Here is a 19,078-nt window from a genome sequence, read left to right as displayed (position 1 = left end):
ATTTAATTTTTTTACCCCTAAATATTCATTTATATGAAATTATTAATGTCAATCTGTTCAATATATTTTTTAACTTACTAATATTTTTCTACTTCCGAAAAGTTTAAATAAATAACACGCACTCACAATCACACAACAATAAGTTTAAATCCAAATTACAAACCATTGCCTTCAAAGGGCTTAACAAAAAAACAACAAATAATATTACATTATCGTAATACACTCCAAGCCACAAAAAATAAATCTTCATGTGCACATCGTCTCAATAAAAAAATACTTCAAGAGTATTGCACTTTGATTCCTAAAATTTATAATCTGGAATTATAACATGATAAATTAAATCAGAAGATATAAAAATAAAAAAAAGATATTTATACCATATGCATCATAATTTGTGAACTAATTATCATCCGTTGCTAAATGCAACTTTCCATCAAATTCTACAAAATAAAATATTAAACATGTTAGAATAAAAATGTGTTAATTAATAAATCATAAAATAAAATATGTAGGTTTTTAAGAAACATTACCTGATTCAAGGTTTTCGTAGGTTTCAAAATCATTCATCAAGGTTGTATTATCAACTGGAATTGGACCATGATGCAACCAATTTTGACAATAAATAAGTGTTTGAACTGTTGCTGGAGATACAGAACTTCGAAATTGATCGAGTATACGACCACCTATGCTAAAGGCTGATTCGGAAGCCACTGTGGATATAGGAATAGCCAGAACATGTTGTGCAACTTTCGAAAGTATCTTATATTTTGAAGCATTAATCTTCCACCAACCTAAAATATCTAATTTATCATCATTAGGATCATCACAACCATCAACCAAATACCTCTCAACCTCATTTTTATTTTCCACACTATCTTCCTCTAGCAAGTGCCTTTTGAACCGAGCTAAAGTGTTAACATCTATCTCCATGTCATCAATAGCATCATTAACATCTTGTTTATGTTTATTATCATCCACCACTTCATCGGCTTTCAAATAAAACTCATACAAGCTCACCAAATTATCTCTCACTTTTTTTGTTAGCAATTGTGCTTTGTCATGATCATACAACTCACCAAAACAAAATTTCACATATTTCAACTTAAGATGGGGATCCAAAACATTAGCCACATACAATAAAAAATTCTGATTTGCTCCACAACCCCAATACTTCTCAAACTTACTCATCATGTTCATCGCCATTCCACTCAAAAGATTATCTCTACTTTTACACAATTGCAACAAAGTTTGTATGCATGTAAATCAATTCATTGAAGAAAGAATTTGATATAACATGCAATGAGCCAGAAAATTTCAATGTAACCATGTAAAAGATCTTTAAAAACTTTAGCAAAGTTCTAGCATTTTTCCAATCCTCCAAACTAGGTGGCCCTATGTTTTTTTTATTCCCCTTTGAATCAACCTCTAAAAAGTAACTCACATACCTAGATTCACTTTGACCTAACCTCACAAACACCTTTTCAAACTTTCAGCAGCTTCTAACATAAGATAAGTTGAATTCCATCGAGTTGCAACATCCAAACACAATGATTTTTTACACTCTATATGCAACTTTTCTGCACACTTCTTAAATGCAAGTAGTCTAGAGGGTGAAGATCTCACAAACCTAATTGCATTTCGAATCTTAACAACCGAAACATTCATCTCTTTCAAACCATCACATACAATCAGGTTTACAATGTGTGCACAACATCTAACATGCAAATGTTCATTTGACAATATATTAGTTGGCCAATCTTTCATCACATTTTTTAAATATGAAAGAGTAACACTATTAGAGCTTGCATTGTCTACTGTAACAGTTAAAAGTTTATCAATCCCCCAATCTAACAAACAATTCTCAATAACTTGACCAATTGTCTCACCCATATGATTGGAAACTTGACAAAAATTCAGAATTCTTTTATGCAAATTCCATTAATTATCAATCCAATGAGCCGTTAAGGACATATAGTTAATGTTTTGGATTGATGTCCATGAATCTGCTGTTAAGCATAATCATTGACCCTTAAGAGCTCTCTTTAATCTTTCCTTCTCTTCAACATAAAGTTTCAAACAATCTCTCATAACAGTGAAACGAGAAGGAACGTCAAATCTAGGCTGCAAGGTCCTAGAAAATAATCTAAGTCCCTTACCCTCCACAAAATTAAAAGGCAACTCATCAATTATAACCATTTTCACTAGTGTCTTTCTGCATTCATCATAATCATAACCTATTGCCTTAAGAGTTCCCACACTTCGATCTCCTAATTCACCCCCTACTTTATTAGGTTCTAATACCAAATTTTTCTTGCTTCTTATCAACCACAAAAGGAAACTTTTTGCATACTTTCAAATGACTCCACATATTACTTGTCCCATTAATAATAGTATGACATACATAATCCTTTCCACAATAATTACATTCAGCTCTAGGGGTTGTAGGATCACCATCAAGTTTTGTAAAATGATCCCAAATTTGCGATTTTTTTTATCATTAACATTTCTTTTCCTAGATGCAGGGACTTGAAGTTGTTTACCTTTACTATCCGTGGTGGATCCTGCAGTAGTTGATGTTGGGTTAGTGTTTGAAGCTGAGGCATTGGTTGATGTTGGGGTAGTGCCAGTGGATGAAGCATTTTGATTTTGAAGGTTTTCCATCTGTAAATTACCAAATGCTAACATGTTCATTATCACTTGCACAATTCTTTTCAGCACTTAATAAACATAAAGATTAAAATCAGTTTAAAAATTAAAATGAAACAAATATTACAAAAGTCAAGTAACATGTCAAAACAAGCTTAGAAAATATGTCAAAACAAGCTTAGAAAATCTATCAATGGAGGAAAAATATTAAAATAATTACAGAAGTAACAGAACAATGAATACAAGAATAACATGATTTTAATTACTACAAAATGCCAATCAAGATCATCCAAAACAGAATAATGAATACATTTTACAGAATGACAAAACAAAACCGAATAAAAAAAACCCATCAAAACAAAACTAGTTTGCAATGAAAGACAAACAACCAAATCAATGACTAAGGGAATTAAAATACAATCTCCATATTTTTTTTTAAAAAAAACTTCATACAACAGACCAAAATGAAAAGCAAAACTATCTTTAAGAGCTGCAAAGAAGGAGATTGTCAAAGATGACATTCAATCTAAATTTAGCCATGCTGGAAAACTATTATTCTCAAGGAATGAATAGGTTTGACGGATATCAGTTCTAAAAGAATGATCAAAATAACATCAATAACATAACTCTACTTTGATAAGGTGAAATTATCAATGAGCTAAAATAAGGTAAAGATGAAACGAATACCAAAAAAATCACACATTAAAATCATACTTTAATCCTAAAAAAGACACAAACTTAACTGTCACATTAGTTCAGCAAAACGAATACCTAAGAAATCAATCTTCACAGGAACCAAACAGAAAATAAAATAATAACCAAGAATGTGAAGGCATCAATTGGTAAATTTTATAGACAGCACAACACCTAATAATATTACAGATAATATTACAGATAAATTCTAAAAAGGAGAAGAAGAATATTCTAGCACATAAGAAACTAGAAGTGATAAATAAACATAACTGGATAAGAAATAGGGATTTAGAACATGTAACAATAGTAATTTATATAAACGACAGAGGTTTCAAACTAAGAAACAACCCATATAGGAAAAAAAAAATTTCATTATCCAGTGGTTTCAAACTAAACCAAAATTCATCACCCAACAAAATTGATTAAAAATAACAATAAGCTTAACTGTATGAATTAATTAGAAAGGAGAAAAAAATTTAAAACTCACCAGTTTTGAGAGGCTCAGTCTGATGGAAACACCGAGTCACCGACTGTGTTGATCCAGTGGAGACTGAGGAAGAAACGTGTAAAAAATAAGCTTAACTGTATTTAAAATAACAATAACCTTAATCGAATTAATTAATTAGAAAGGAGAAAAAAAATTAAAACTTACTGGTTTTGAGAGGTTGAGGAAACGTCGGTCTGATGGAAACACAGACTATTTTGGTCCAGTTGAGACTGAGGAAACATTGATCGTCGATCTGTGTTTATGTTTTCTACTTTTCTTAGTCTAAGGAGAGTGGACAGTGGAGAGGGAGAGGCAAAGAGGCGAGAGTGGACGGGTTGTGGGTGCTCTGGTACGGGGGCGGTCTTAGCGGAGGCCGGAGAGGGTGGGGGGCGAGGGGGTGGGACGACGGGTGGCTCTGAGTAGTGAGAGGAGAGATTGAAATGTTTAGGTTTAGGGTTTACGCGCAGTGGAGAGTAAACTGGAGTCTGGACAGAAGAGAGGAGTGCGGTGCGGCTCGATAACATTTTCTATTTATACTAGGGATCGAAATTTTTGAACCCGTCCGGTCCGGTCTGGTTAACCCGGTTTTTGCACTACAAAACCGAAAACCGAACCGAACCGAACTGGGGTTTTTTCTACATAATCTAATCGGTTTAATCGGTTTTATTTTTCGGTTCGGTTTTATTTCCTGTTTAGTTTTTTCAATTAATTTTTTATTGGTTTTATCGGTTTACTCGGTTTATCAGTTTTTTTAAACACCTCTATCCTCTCCCCTGTAAAATGCACCTAGCTCCGCCCCCGCCCTTATCATCTCCTGTCTGCTACTAGGAGCTTTGAGATTCACCACTGCATTTGATTATCGAAAATTTCTTGAAGTATTGATTCATTCCCGAGGAACCTTGTTTTTCTTCTATTTACATATAAAATATTAGATATTGCAGCAGAGAATCAAATATTATATTGAGCAGAAGTGGTGCCCATAATGCCAAGATGCTCACAGGCATGGGAACATTTAACGTTGTTTTAAACTTCATCATTGTTCAGTCTCAATTTTTAAATATTTGAGAGCACAACCAGAACAGAGTAGATTGTGGGACCGCTGCTAATCATGATTGTTTTAATCAATCACAGATGTCCTCATTAAGATTGTAATTATATCGCCCCAAATGTGATTAGATGGATAACTAATAATATGATTAGCAACATTTGTGCAAGTAAACAAGCATGCGCATATTGTCCACCATTTTGTCTAATCACTCGATTACGAAGTCAAAGAAACTAGATGAATTTTCATGGATCAAATCATAGGTTTAATTAAAAAAATGTGATCAAATCATAGGTTTATTGATTAAGCCACCGCATGTGTTTCGCCGTGCAAAATGTTTTTCAAATTTTAGTTTTATTTTAAATTGTTTTTATGCGATAATATTAAAAAAATATTAAAAAATTAAAAATATTATTTATATATATTTTTAATTAAAAAAATATTATAAAAAATAATCACTATCATAATATAAAACAAAATTGAAAAGTGGTTGAGGACTGGGTCCGGCAGCAGTCCGGCGGGTGAAAGGAATACCTGTAGTTTCATCGGATTTGGAACATGTTGATAGAGGCAAAAGCAACTCACATGTTCGAGTATTATTATTTTTTTGACCTGTACTTCTCATCTTTTGTGTGTCACATGCGTGGGGAATCTCATTCTTAGAGTTTATCTTAAAATATAGTGATTTTTGTTTTTTATTTTAAAATATATTAAAATAATATTTATTTATTTTTTAAAAATTATTTTTAATATCAACACATCAAAATAATCTAAAAATATAAAAAAATATTAATTTGAAGTAAAAAAAAATTAAAAAAAATTTAAAAATTTTCAAAAATGTTTTCAAATCGCAATGTCAAACACATGGGAACGCGGTCTCGAATTTTTTATATTAAAAATTAATTTTTTTGTATGTTTTGGATTATTTTGATGCACTGATCTCAAAATGATTTTTAAAAAATAAAAAAATATCATTTGATGTATTTCAGCACGAAAAGTTCTTTGAAAAGCAATCGCAACCGTACTCCCAAACATTCTAGAATCATAGCGACTAACAAAAACAGAATTGTCTGATAATTAACAAATCTTTAATTTGAAAAAAAGTTTTAAAAAAATATTCTAGAGACGAACCACAAATAGCTATGAAATTAAAAAGTCACATTATAAAATCTGTTGTGGAGTATTATTTGTGTAAAGAAAGAACACAAATAAAAAGTATTCAAATTCAAGAAGACACGACACCTTATTTTTACTTTTCCCGACAAACAACCAAACGATCATGCATTAAGACATGTTCGGCACATGTAAGGGGCCAACATTTTGGAGCTTATATTCCATAAGTATGGCACATGGGACGTCCATTTCAAAGTGAGGGGCACGCGCTACCAACAGGCAACATATCTGATCCGCTGTATGATTTTTCTCCCACTCCCTTTTAATACCATGCCTTCTAAGTTTCATTTCGGGTAATATAATTATTATTAAGAGTATGTAACTGTGTGTAGATAATATAATAAAAGAATACTACAAAATATTAATTTAAAATTAAAATTAAAAAAATAATAACTAAATCCCAACTTTTTCATGCTTCTCACGCTTCAAAAGTGGCTTCACCTAAACGATTTGACCATGATTGATTGTAAACCCAAGAAGAATCGTAACCACTGTAACGTAATCTGCACCGCCAATGTGCCTTTTTTTTTATAATTAATTTAGTTGTTTTTTCAGCTTTTAATTAATTTTATAAATTTTAAATTTAATAATCATATAAATATTTAATTATTCTGAAGTTTATAAAATTGAAAATAATAATCTTTAAAAAGCATATTCAAATAAAAAATTTGCTTTCTTGAACTTTCAAGGAAAGGAAAGCATGAAGCGACAACAAACATGATTTTTTTTTTGTACTTGAAAGTTGTTATGATTTAAATATTTTTATATATTATAAGAATGTTTTTTATTTTTAAAATTTAATTTTGATATTAATATATTAAAATAACATGAAAATACAAAAAAAAAATCTCAAGATTTCATTGAACGGTGGTTTGGCAGCAAACACGCCCGGAGCTACCACTCAAAACAGTCAATCCTAAAAGAAAAGAGCTGGAGAAACTCTATAGAAAATCATGGTCCCAGTGGCAGAACACGTGATCTCAAAATCTACACATCTAGCAGTCTTCAGATTGTGAGGGGGAGAATTAGTCCACATTTCACAATTAATTAAGCTGAAAGTCCCTGTTTTTTTTTGCCACTGCAAAACGTTCCCCTAATGTCGAGTGTGAATAATGAAGAAGAAGCAGGAAATCGAATAAACAGGCCGTATCTTTAAGGCCCTACAAAGAAAGATCAGCCCTCAATTATTGGAGGGTGTTAGGGATCTCCCTGGTCGTTGGGTGAGAGAAACAAGGCCACTCATTATCTCTCATTAACCACCGCCATGAGTGATGTGAGGAACTTGAGGTAACCAGTAAGTGCTGCAAACATGGCCGCCGGTGAGTGGTCAGAGGGTCACTCTCAGTAGACGTGACGGGATAAAATCAACATTGATAATTAATGGGTCTCTGGTTTATCTTGGTCAGTGCATGGTTTCCAAAGAGAGAGGATCGATTTTTGATGATAGTCTCTACTAACTATTAAATGAGGGTTGGAAGTCCGCATCATCCCAAAACATCATAAAATTCGCTAATCAACCTATCCATCAATGGTACATTGATTATTGATTATTATCTTGTTTTTCTCATTCATCACAAGGTACTCGTAAGTATAAATTTTTTGGATCATCAGGTATGTCGAGGGAGGTGAATAGACGAAAAATAACAACATACAGATATAGAGCAAACAACACAAGACCACTGAGTCAATTCACATACTCCTGCTATGCTCACATCTCTACTCATTTTTCCTTTGCTCAACTTACTATTTCCTTGCTTAACATACTCTTATTTTCCTAAATTTACTAGCTCAAGCATTAAAATGACTATATTCCAAAAAGAGACTCACTCTACCCATCCAAGATCGTAGCCTTGGAAATCATAACTTTATCAGTTATGTCATCTATAAAAAATGGACAAAAACAAGCTGGTTTCCATTTCAGATCATATCACCAAAACAATTTTATATCTGACAACATGAAGACTTTAAGACATGAAAGGGTAACTAACCTTCCACTATAGGTGCTTAAACACCTCCAAATCATCATCAAGTGAAAGTTTTCAATGATGTTGCTTTAGCTATATAAAAATATCTTTGCATTTTTCCATTCCCTTAACAGGAATGAAAAACTTAACACTATTGCATGCACCACTAAATGCATAGAGACAACTCCAAATCCATGAAAGAACATGGAAAAACAACTTGCAAGTAAGCAGGTACAAAAACACTTGTACGCTAATCTTCTAAAAAAGCCAGTTTTACTATGAAGAGCGCTCCCTGATAAGTCCTAGCATAAAGTGGCTACCACCATCAATCTTCTTTAAGATCTCGCTTGCATGCTTCTTGTAAAAAAAGCCTAGACGCGATACGAGATTAGTAACTGCACAAACTCTTGAGAAGGAACACCACCCCTTTAAAGTGAAAGATTTTTTACTTTGTCATTGAATATTACACATTAGTCTCTCCAAAAATTGTATCTTTATAAAAGTCAACTTAGATAACTACGATGGTCTTACAAACCTAAGAAAAGCACATACAAAACATGCGAAGCATTCTAGAGCTTGTGACACAAGACAACAATGATGTATGTAAAGCCCTTTAAACAACATTCTGTGAATCTACTCGGGCATGATACCATAGCCTAGAGTCTAGTTTCATATTTAACTTTTTATAATCTCAATACTTAACTCATCTCGTGCATCAGTACAAGCATACCAACTAAAAAAAGCACAAATAAACTCTTTTCCATCACACAATAAAAAGATGAAAGCACCAAGACATATCTCCAAAGGTTTAACGAGAAAATCCCCAACATGGAGAATCTACTTAAACTAATTGCTAATGAAACCCTGATCAGTGAGGTCTATAACTATTATTTGTAGGAATAGTTATATACTTTCCCTAACCAAACTCTCTTGATACGAAACAAATTATGGAAAATCGTATTCGATTAGGAAAAAAAAGCTTAATCAGAGTATAATAACCTTATTTTTAGCCATAAGGAGAAGAATCTCTCAAACACCATATATCCATAGTTGTTAAACCTAGCCTGGGGGTTGACTCGGCTAAAAGATCGAGTTTTGGACCACATTGGTTGACCCGGGTCAACCTAAGAAATAGAAAAAAATTATGTTTGAGGTTTTAATATCCCAAGTGGAAAATTCATGAAACGATTCATGTGAATGTAGGCAATAAAAAAAATATAAAGTGTAGTATACTTATCCTACGTAAAACACTTAAGAAAAAAATCATGTGGATACAAGTTATAAATAGTTATCCCATATAGAAGAATTAAAAAATAATTCATGTAGATATAGGTTATATATAGTTATCTCATATATAAAAAAAACAATGCATGTGAATGTAGACTATAAAAAAAAATATAAAACATAAAGTGTCGTATAATTATCCCACATCAAAATGGTAAGAAATAATCTACGTGAATGTAGGCTATATAAAAAATAAAATGTAATATAATTATCCTATATTGAAAAGTTAAGAAATAATTCATATGGATATAAGCTATAAAAAATATATGTAGGGCTAAATATTCAGAAATTAATTTTATATTTTTAGGGTTTGTTAAAAAATATAAAATAATGAGGTCTCACTCGAGTTATATCAAGTCACCAAGGTTTCAGGTTGATTTGATGAGTCACTCGGGCTTTGACCGTGTCAATTACAAGCCTATTTTTTTATCATTTGAAACCCGATCAAGATCTCGGGTCATCGGTAACTAGGTCAACCTGTCAGGCTAGGCCGAGTTGGGTTTCATAACTATGTATTATCTCCTAATAGCCTTAAAGCATCCAAAAGAAACACTAAGGGATTCATTTATGATCGACTAACATTCCTTAAACTCATGACCCCACCTGTGACCACTATACATATTGAGGTATTGACTGCCATTAAAAGAAAAGAAAGGTCATATAATACCCACCTTTTATGAAGAGTGACATGAACATAAACAATCCTAATAAATTTTATCTCTTTCACCATAATCATGGTTATGATAATAAGAAATGCCTTGAAAAAAAAACATAAAAGACTAATCATTAGAGGTTACCTCTAATAATTTATAAGGAAAGAGACACAACCTAAATAAAATAGAAAAGATCCCCATGATGCATTACTTGAGATTAGATAGTTTTCAAAATTATATCGCCACTTACATGAGATAATCTTTTAAACTTTTCAGTAAAAATAGCGGTGTTTTTCTATATCTCCAATGAAATCTTCGTGTTTTTAAATGGATCTCTATAGCAGGATTGTCGTGTTTTCATCAAAATCTACATGCCTTAAAATGAGTTCTTTATGTCTCTAAATGGATCTTTATATCTCCAATAAAATTTTTGTTGTGAGATCTTTATTTCCTAGTTGAAATATCGATGTATTCAATAAAAATATCTCCATGTCTACACAAGAATCTTCACATTTCCATGCAATGTCATTCATAAGTTTTTGACACTGCTTTTATAAACACAAAGTATTCTTTATTGTTTAAGTAATAATATTCTTTGCTCTAAAAGGAATAAACAAACTAGTTAAATTATTATCTCTTTTATAAGCATGTTAACCAAAGCAACAAGAGGGTAGCATGATATGATAAGATAATAAAAGTTTTTTTCTTTTTTTTTTTACTTCTATTAGTTAAGTTTTTTAAAAATAAATGTTTAAAAGATTGGAAAAAAAATCAATAAAAAATAAAAAATAAAAAATAATCAAGTGATTGAAGCCAAATCTAAATAGCTATAAATCCTAGCTTAAATAGCCTTCATCACCTCAATCAGACCGGTATGTCTTGGTTTTCAATAGCTTAGGAGTAACCCATTTGATCTATGAGAAATCACATCAGAATCCCAAATGACAAGTTTATATATGTACATATAAACAAGGAAAGTGAGTTTTAACTAAAACTTTTATAAAAAAAATCATAAAAAAATTGTTTGCCCAATACAATGGTGCCTCAACAGTTTTTTTTTTAAAAATAAAAAAAACATTTTACATATCAAGGAAATGATATTACCTCCGTTATTATCAAAATAATTGGATCTTTAATTATGTGTCGTGATAAACTTCATAAAATAAAACGGATTGTGCATATACACCAAATCTTGAGTTGTGGTATTCATAGTAATGGCAGCTTCACACATGTTGGCTAGGTATTAAATTCCATCGTTGTCGCAGTAATAAAGGAGTGTACGTTCTTGCTATTAAAAAGTCGCATGTCTTTTGCGAGTCTCATTATTTTTAAAGGCAGCGAGCTCTTATAATTTCTACTACCACATTCACATCTCTCGAGAGCACATAAGCGAGTTAGCTTATGGCATTCAAGAACAACCTTTTAGTGTGCACACCATTAGAATGTGAGACAGCAGGAGAAATGCTGTCTTCCATGAAGAGAGCAGAGACTGAGGGTGCAGACCTTACTGAGCTCCGCCTTGACTCCTTGTCATTCTCTCACAGTTCCGAGGTCGAGAAGCTCATTAAACAGAGAACTTTGCCTTCTATAGTTTCTTTCAGGTACCTTACCTAGCATTGCTGTGCTTAGTATATGTTTTTTCATGTCTAGTTCTGCCTCGTTTACTTCTTTCTTATAGCATTAAGAGAACCCTATTCTTATCAGACTTAACCAAGTAATTTATTTGTCTAGAAGGAAATTAACAGGCACAATATTCCATAATGGTTTTTTCAAGCCATTTCTACCTTTTCCTTATTCTTTTTTTAGAGAAGAGAGTTTTTGTTCTCATGCCAAATTATCTCCAATACTATGAGCATTGTATTCTAAATGTTAAGAGTCTGGCCATTCCATAATTCAAGCCATTAAGCCTGTATATATCATTCCAGATTTCTGTACATGGTTGCTAGAGAGTTGGAAGTGTTCCCTGTTTTTTCTATATCCTGCTAGAATTTATGTTGACAACTCGAGCTTAATTTCATGTTTTCGAGCTTGCCCAGCACCTGGACTTTCGTTTATTTGCTTGCGTTCTAATCCAAGTTTCACGGCCACAGCCACAGTCATAGATCGACAGTCTACAGCCTAACCTCTAAACCAAACTGAACCTTAAGCTTATAGATCCCTTTACATATTTAATAATCCTATACATCTCTATATTGAAGGACAAAGCAATCATGCCGGTAAGCACTGTTGGAGAAATAGTTTAAGATGAAAGAAACAAGGAGTTGCTATGAAGACTCGGAGATACTGTCTTTAAGTCTCTATTTATCCCATATAAAGATAATATTTTAGAATCCAGTTAAGTGCTCTGAACTTAAAAAAAGAAGAGGAGAAGATTAGATAAAAAAACATATGTTTTTTTATATGGTTTTCTGTATAGTATTTAGTTTTATCCCATCAATTCAATTCTCAAGTATTATATTTTGATATTATAAATATTTATATAATAGCATTAAAATACTCATTAAAAAACATTCCACCATAATTTACTATACAATAAAAGCTTTTAATTATAAATAATTAAAAAATAAAAGGTTTTTCCAGAAATTTATTTATTTATTTACAAACTATCCCAAATTCCCAATAGTATTATTTGTCTTTGATTGTGTGCCATAATTATTATTCATCTTGCACAGAGATCATAATTATTAACTGACCGATGACTTAGCTGGTCCCATGTTCTTTACTCTAATATATATATATATAAAGGACAGAGCAAGAAAAAAATTTTAAAAAACTAAATTAAAAGAATTATTTTTAAAAAATTAACATTTCAGTTATTTTATATAAAAGAGGAGCTGGGAAAAACATTTCCTCGCATGGCCGGGGCTGTGCCAGGCTGCCAGCCCCCTGCCTCCGCCACTAGATATATATATCTATATATATCTTCCTATTAAACAAATAAAAGAATCGTGTCGATTGTCATTACAAGATAGGACCTACCACAAGTATTGATTAAGGAAAAATTGTGGTTAACGTGCTTCAATTACAACCTAAGAACAATTCATTTATGGAATAAAAAAATAAAATTCAAGTGATGATGATTGGTTGTCATGAATCACCATGTGGAGGTTTGAGGATCATTCAACACTGTAGCAATGCTAGAGAAAATTGAGCTCTAGCCTCTAGGACACTGTGGAGGTTTTAGCCATGTGTTTTTAATTATCGGTCATCGTCTCCAGATGAGAACGGAAATTACTACATCCATTGCTTTCCTATGGTTGTTAAATGTCAATATTTACATGATTTCTTCGTGGTTTTGAATATCTGTAATTCATTTCTGAAAATGATATTCCACTGTTGAACTTAATAATTTCCTTTTGTCGTCATTTCATCACACAAAAGTCAACATAAGCACAAGGTTTTTCAGTCTTGAGCACACCAACGGGAAGTAAGAACTTGTATGTACTTTTAATCTTCATTTAAATATTACTAGCCGCTGCTGCTGCTGCTGATGATGATATCAAATTCTTACATGCATGGATGAGGAGTCCAGGATCTATCCACTTAGCTTATAAGCTCTAAATACTTTTCTGGACAAAACCCATAGAATCTTAAGAGTTCATGATGGAATAATACGTTAAAACTTTTTAATTACCATTTGAAACATGTAACCTTGTCGAAGTAAATTTTTTATCTTTCCCCACAGGCTCGAGCCATCAAGGATCTCAAGCAACAAAGACAGGAAGAATACATGTTTACAAGTACTGAGACTGGCTTTCGACTTGAACGTCGAGTTTGTTGAAATGGACTACGAGGTACTCAGCCAATATTTAATCACAATTTTTAGTTAGTCTTAATTAATTAAAAAAAAAGTGCTATGAAGCTATATGGAGGAATGATATGGTCAGCTGTGATTGATCATACACCAATTTGCTTTTAAATGTTTAATGGGACTGCACGTAATACTGACTGATCCGATGAAAATCTATCTTTCAGGTGGCTTCTGAAGATGTCATGGCTGAATACGTGTACAATCGTTCCAATACCAAATTAATTGTATCCAGCTACGTTAATGGTAGGAAACCTTCAGCTGAGGAACTTGGTTATTTAATCGCTTGTATGCAGTCTACTGGAGCTGATGTTCTTAAACTAGTACTCGACGTTGAAAAAATCACAGATTTGGCACCTGTTTTCACGATGCTTACACATTGCCAGGTACCCCCTTTTCACACAAAGTTCAAAAACATTGTAATTGTAGCAGTCTACTGCATTCTTGTAGGGTTGCTTGCTTTGAACGAGAACTATATTGTGGCTTATATATTCTGGGGCATGTTTTGTTTATGTCTACAGATCCCCTTAATTGCTCTCGCGGTTGGCAGTAGAGGCCTTATAAGCCAGCTGCTGGGGCCGAAATTTGGTGGGTTTTTGGTCTATGGATCTCTGAGTGACAAAGCAGTACCAGGCATGCCAACTCTGTTAAGTCTTAGACAAATTTATAAGCTTGAATATATAAATGCAGACACAAAAGTTTTTGGTCTCATTTCAAATCCAGTTGGCCATAGCAAAGGTCCTGTTCTGCACAACCCTGCATTTAGACATACTGGATATAATGGAATTTACGTTCCAATGCAAGTGGATGATGTGAAAGAATTCTTTAGGACCTATACGAGCAGTGACTTCGCGGGTTTCAGGTATCGGAATCATTTCTTTTGTTCAATAAATTCTAGTTAGCACGATTGGTTTTCCATGCATCCCTCACTTATATATCAAGTTCTTCGTATCTATTGCATGGTGTTTACCTTCTGTGTTGATTGGCGTAGTGTTGGAATCCCACATAAGGAAGCAGCAGTGGGGTGCTGCGATGAAGTCCATCCACTTGCTAAGGTCAGAAAAGTTTCACTACAGCTGCTGCTGCTGCTGCTTTTCTTTTCTTTCAACATTATTTCGCTGCAAGTTCATTTTTGACAAGTAAAACTCTTCATATCAGAGTAACTGGTGAGGTTTACGATATAATTTTTTTCTAGTTACTACCAGCAAAGTCGAACATCAGAGTCATGCGATTAGGCTTGTTTCATCCTTCATTTCTTATGTGATGCTTTGCATTTAAGCTTCTTAACAGAGGAAGTCTTTGTTGCTCAGTCCATAGGAGCTGTAAATACTATTGTAAGGAGGCCTACTGATGGGAAGCTGGTTGGTTATAATACAGATTGCGATGCTTCTATCTCTGCGATAGAGGATGCTCTCACAGGTACCATGCTGATAATTTTGGTTCGTTATATGCACTAAGATGATGCATTTGTTTTTCCCTTCCTAATTCACAAGTGCTCTGGCTAAGCAGAAAGACGGATTACCCACAAGGGAGTATTGGAAGCTTCACCTCTATCTGGGAAAACTTTTGTGTTGATTGGAGCAGGAGGAGCAGGAAGAGCGCTTGCTTTTGGGGCCAAAAGCAGAGGGGCTCGGGTGATTATTTTCAATCGCAATTATGGTAAGCAAAACTACTAGCTGCATTTTTTCTCTGCATCAACTAAGATGATGCATGTTTCTAACCATGGCATTCTTTCGAGAAGAGAGAGCAAGGGCTCTTGCAAAAGCAGTTTCAGGGGAAGCTCTACCATATGAAAGTCTAGACAGATTTCGTCCAGTTAATGGGATGATCCTTGCAAATGCTTCTGCCATTGGAATGGAACCAAATTCAGATCAAAGTCCTGTCTCGAAGGTACCATCTATCTGTCCCCCTGTCTCCCTAATCGTTTATCAATAGAATTTGTCCTCAATGACATATCCTTTTGGAATTTGATCTACTTCTTTAGGAGATCTTAAAGGCGTGTGAATTGGTATTTGATGCTGTTTACACGCCCCGGAATACAAGGCTCTTGCGGGAGGCTAAAGAGGTTGGGGCTGTCGTGGTGAGCGGGGTGGAAATGTTTATTAGACAGGCTCTTGGGCAGTTCAGACTGTTCACCGGCGGCTTAGGTATCAGTCTTCCTGTTGTTTCTACTCATCAACTTCGTTTAAATGATCAATTAACGGACATGTTCCCACAAAATTATTAGAAATTGTCACCTAAATTCTTGCTTCCACTGCTTTGCAGCTCCGGAGGCATTCATGCGCAAGCTTGTCTTGGAGCAATTTTGATTGTACATCCAACCATGCTCAGTAAAATTTCTGTAAATGTGAGTTTCTTCAAGGATACAAGTAATAAAACAGTGAGGATTCTTGTGAGCTTTCCATCTAGGGTTGAGGTCGAAGCACCTGAAGGGCTTCAGCTAGAATCGCTGACCATGCTTCTCCCTAGAATCACCTAAAGCAGAAGGCATTCAGAAGCTATGTTTCTCTCTGATTCTAGAAATAAAAGGATGAAACTCACACACAATTTCAAAGCTTTTATCAAGCGGTGTAGTATCAGATTTGTAACAAATCAATCAACACTTGCTATGAAGAAAGTGAAGAATGTATGTATCTTGAAATATCTCCTACAGTCACCGTTGTGTAAAATAGCTGCAATCTGTACCTTTGGATGGGCGACCATTACATATGTATCTACATAATAATGATGCAGCATCGCCTTATGTTTTATACCGAAGTACAGAGTAGTATGAGTGCAATACTGTTGTTGAAACATTGTAGGTAGATATGGATGTAGATAATTATAACAGCCGAAGTACAGGTAAGTATCCACAACTGCTAGTTTGTTCCCTTCAGAAATGACAATTACTGGGAATCTTTACTGGTTAGTTTAGTTTCAACTTTCAGGCAGTATTTCTTTAGAGGGTACGAGGTTGATTCGGCAATGTGAGAATTTGTTTCCTTCCCTGTAGCAGAAATATTTCTGGTCCAAATGTCTCTGGTCTGCATAGCAGAATTAAAGATAAAAAAATTTTGGAGACTGACTTTGTGATTGCCTCTAGAGATGTCTAGTAGGAAACTAAAATGCTTTCTTGTAACAGAGAACACATGGAGATGCAGGATAGGAAAAAACCTTAAAAGTTGCATGACCAAAAAAGGGGGGGAAGCGAGGAGTGCATCATGAACTCCATGCTTTCAATGATCAAGCTTTTATTTCCTGTTCTTTTTTCAAACTAGTTTAGTACAGCAGCTAACTTGATGCGGGGAGCATCGGATTCTTGAATGATGTAAAACCTCCATCTACCACCAAATTATGTCCGCTAACATACTTGGCATCATCGGATGCAAGGTAGAGTGCAGCATTAGCTATATCATTTGGCTCACAATTTGCTCCCTCTAATGTACCGGTTCTATACAGAATTTCCACGAGCTTTTCATCATCAGCACCAGGATATATCTGCCTCATTTCTTCCATCACAAATGGAGTTGGAATAGCAAAGGGCGATATGCAGTTTATCCGAATCCCATGCTTGCATAACTCTGCTGCAAGTGACTTGACAATGCCTGCAACAGCAAACTTGGAGACGCTGTAGGTGTGCTGCGCAAGCCCACCCATGAGACCTGTGATGCTAGCTGTGCAAAGAATGGTGCCACTCCTTCGTGGGATCATCACACGCGATGCATGTTTAACTCCAGCCATTACTCCTCGTACATTGATATTCATGATCCTATCAAACACAGCTAGATCAAGGTCTACAATACTATGAGGACTCTTGCAGGCCACCCCTGCGTTGTTGTACATAATATCCAGTTGGTTGTACTTAGAGATGGCAAAATCAACAGCACCGGAAACATCAGATTCTTTAGTTACATCACAGGAAATGAAAGTAGCGTCTGGCCCAAGTTCATTTGCAGTTTCTTGGCCTAGTTGGTGTTGAATATCAGCAACAACAACTCTGGCACCATGGTTTATGAATTTGGCTGCAGTTGCCTTTCCAATTCCACTTGCTGCTCCAGTGATCAATGCTACCTTACCTTCTAGTTTGCTATCATGACATAGCAAATACAATATTAGAATCTAATTAGCACCAACAAACTAATTATTCAATAAAAACATTTGGGACTTTGCTCGAAATATTGTTTTCTGATGATAAGGGAGTTTAAACCTAGTGTGATATCAATTAATGCTCTCAGTCACAAGTAATAGATGACTGATCATTGCAATATATTCTCACAGAGGTCCAGTCATTGGACATGGTAGAGATGACATTAAGGAAAAAATTAAATGCATTTTTTCTTTGGATCTGTTCATATGATCAATAATAAATCAACTGCATATATAGATAAGTGATTGCAATTGGTTATAAATTAAGGAGAATTCAATACCAGAAGAGAAAACAAATCAAATGTTAAATGACAATTTTAATTAGGTAGACACTAACATTGCAAGTTTATATAATTTAAAACCAGTACCGCTGGCCCTTTAGCACTTAATAAGAATGTGTTCTTGGCAGATGATGATAGGAGATGAATCCAAAGTAGAGGGAATGTGTTCTGAGTCTTTTTAGGGCTATTAAAGTTTATATGATTGTTAATTTTAAAGTTTATGTAATAGTTAAAGTGCATACAAGTGGGGCCAAACTCTCATATTAATAATAATAATAAATAAATAAATAAATAACAGAAGTAGAGGGTGACTACAGCTGTTTGAAAATACAACCATGGTAGGTAGGAAGAATTCTGGAAGCATGCAGCATTTCTAGACAATCAATTACACTATTATATGCGTGTGTTAGAAAAATGAACTCAAAACTTTCGGTTTACCCTCTATATATATATATATATATATATATATATATTCTTTAACAATTTATTAAATCATCGAAGTCTGTAATTAGTTTGTAGTTTTCATTACTCGTGGAAATAGATGATGCAAAATAAATAATTAATTAGCTTGAAAAGTGAAAAGTTGAATTAAAATGCTTTTGTCGTGGCGGAGGAGGATCTTGTGCATGGTATTATGCTGGTTATTGTATTTTTTATTTGAAATATTTTTTTATTTCAAAATTTATATTTAATGACAAAAAAATGAAAACAAAATAAAATAATTTAAAGTAAAGAAAAAAATAATAAAAAAATTATTTAACAAACGTCTCTAGCCATATGATAATGCCATCATGATCTCCGCAGACAAAGTTAAATCGCAACAGTAAAAAGAGATGATTGTGAAAGGAGATGGATAATTGGTTAGTTCCACACACCTTCCAGGCTGGGAGGAGAATCCCTTGTTGAAGACCTGAGCAAG

At 33.9% G+C, this 19,078-nt stretch overlaps 2 protein-coding genes across 4 annotated transcripts in view; one reads left to right on the top strand and one right to left on the bottom strand.

Annotated features, from left to right (window-relative positions):
• Window positions 1–11,263: 11,263 nt before the first annotated feature.
• LOC133682161 (bifunctional 3-dehydroquinate dehydratase/shikimate dehydrogenase, chloroplastic-like) lies at window positions 11,264–16,510 on the top strand. Its single transcript, XM_062105430.1, has 10 exons — window positions 11,264–11,546; window positions 13,631–13,739; window positions 13,921–14,139; window positions 14,275–14,615; window positions 14,745–14,808; window positions 15,064–15,172; window positions 15,263–15,412; window positions 15,495–15,643; window positions 15,738–15,900; window positions 16,019–16,510. Exons 1-10 carry the CDS (start codon window positions 11,347–11,349, stop codon window positions 16,060–16,062), a joined length of 1,548 nt encoding a protein of 515 aa, XP_061961414.1. The 5' UTR covers window positions 11,264–11,346; the 3' UTR covers window positions 16,063–16,510.
• A 453-nt stretch (window positions 16,511–16,963) lies between these two features.
• LOC133682162 (zerumbone synthase) overlaps window positions 16,964–19,078 on the bottom strand; it is a 2,903-nt gene continuing 788 nt past the window's right edge. For 2 of the 3 annotated variants that reach the window (XM_062105431.1, XM_062105432.1), the window contains exons 2-3: window positions 19,035–19,078; window positions 16,964–17,819 (exon numbers count right to left, since the gene is read on the bottom strand). The exon at window positions 19,035–19,078 is cut by the window's right edge. In XM_062105431.1, the coding sequence (XP_061961415.1) occupies window positions 17,024–17,819; window positions 19,035–19,078 (840 nt within the window). In that variant the 3' untranslated portion in view covers window positions 16,964–17,023. The remainder of the gene's footprint in view (window positions 17,820–19,034) is intronic. The other variant, XR_009836631.1, reaches the window with a different exon arrangement.

Source organism: Populus nigra, chromosome 2 (genome assembly GCF_951802175.1).
Source record: "Populus nigra chromosome 2, ddPopNigr1.1, whole genome shotgun sequence".
NCBI classification, from domain to species: Eukaryota; Viridiplantae; Streptophyta; class Magnoliopsida; order Malpighiales; family Salicaceae; genus Populus; species Populus nigra.
This window is presented reverse-complemented; position numbering and strand designations above follow the sequence as displayed.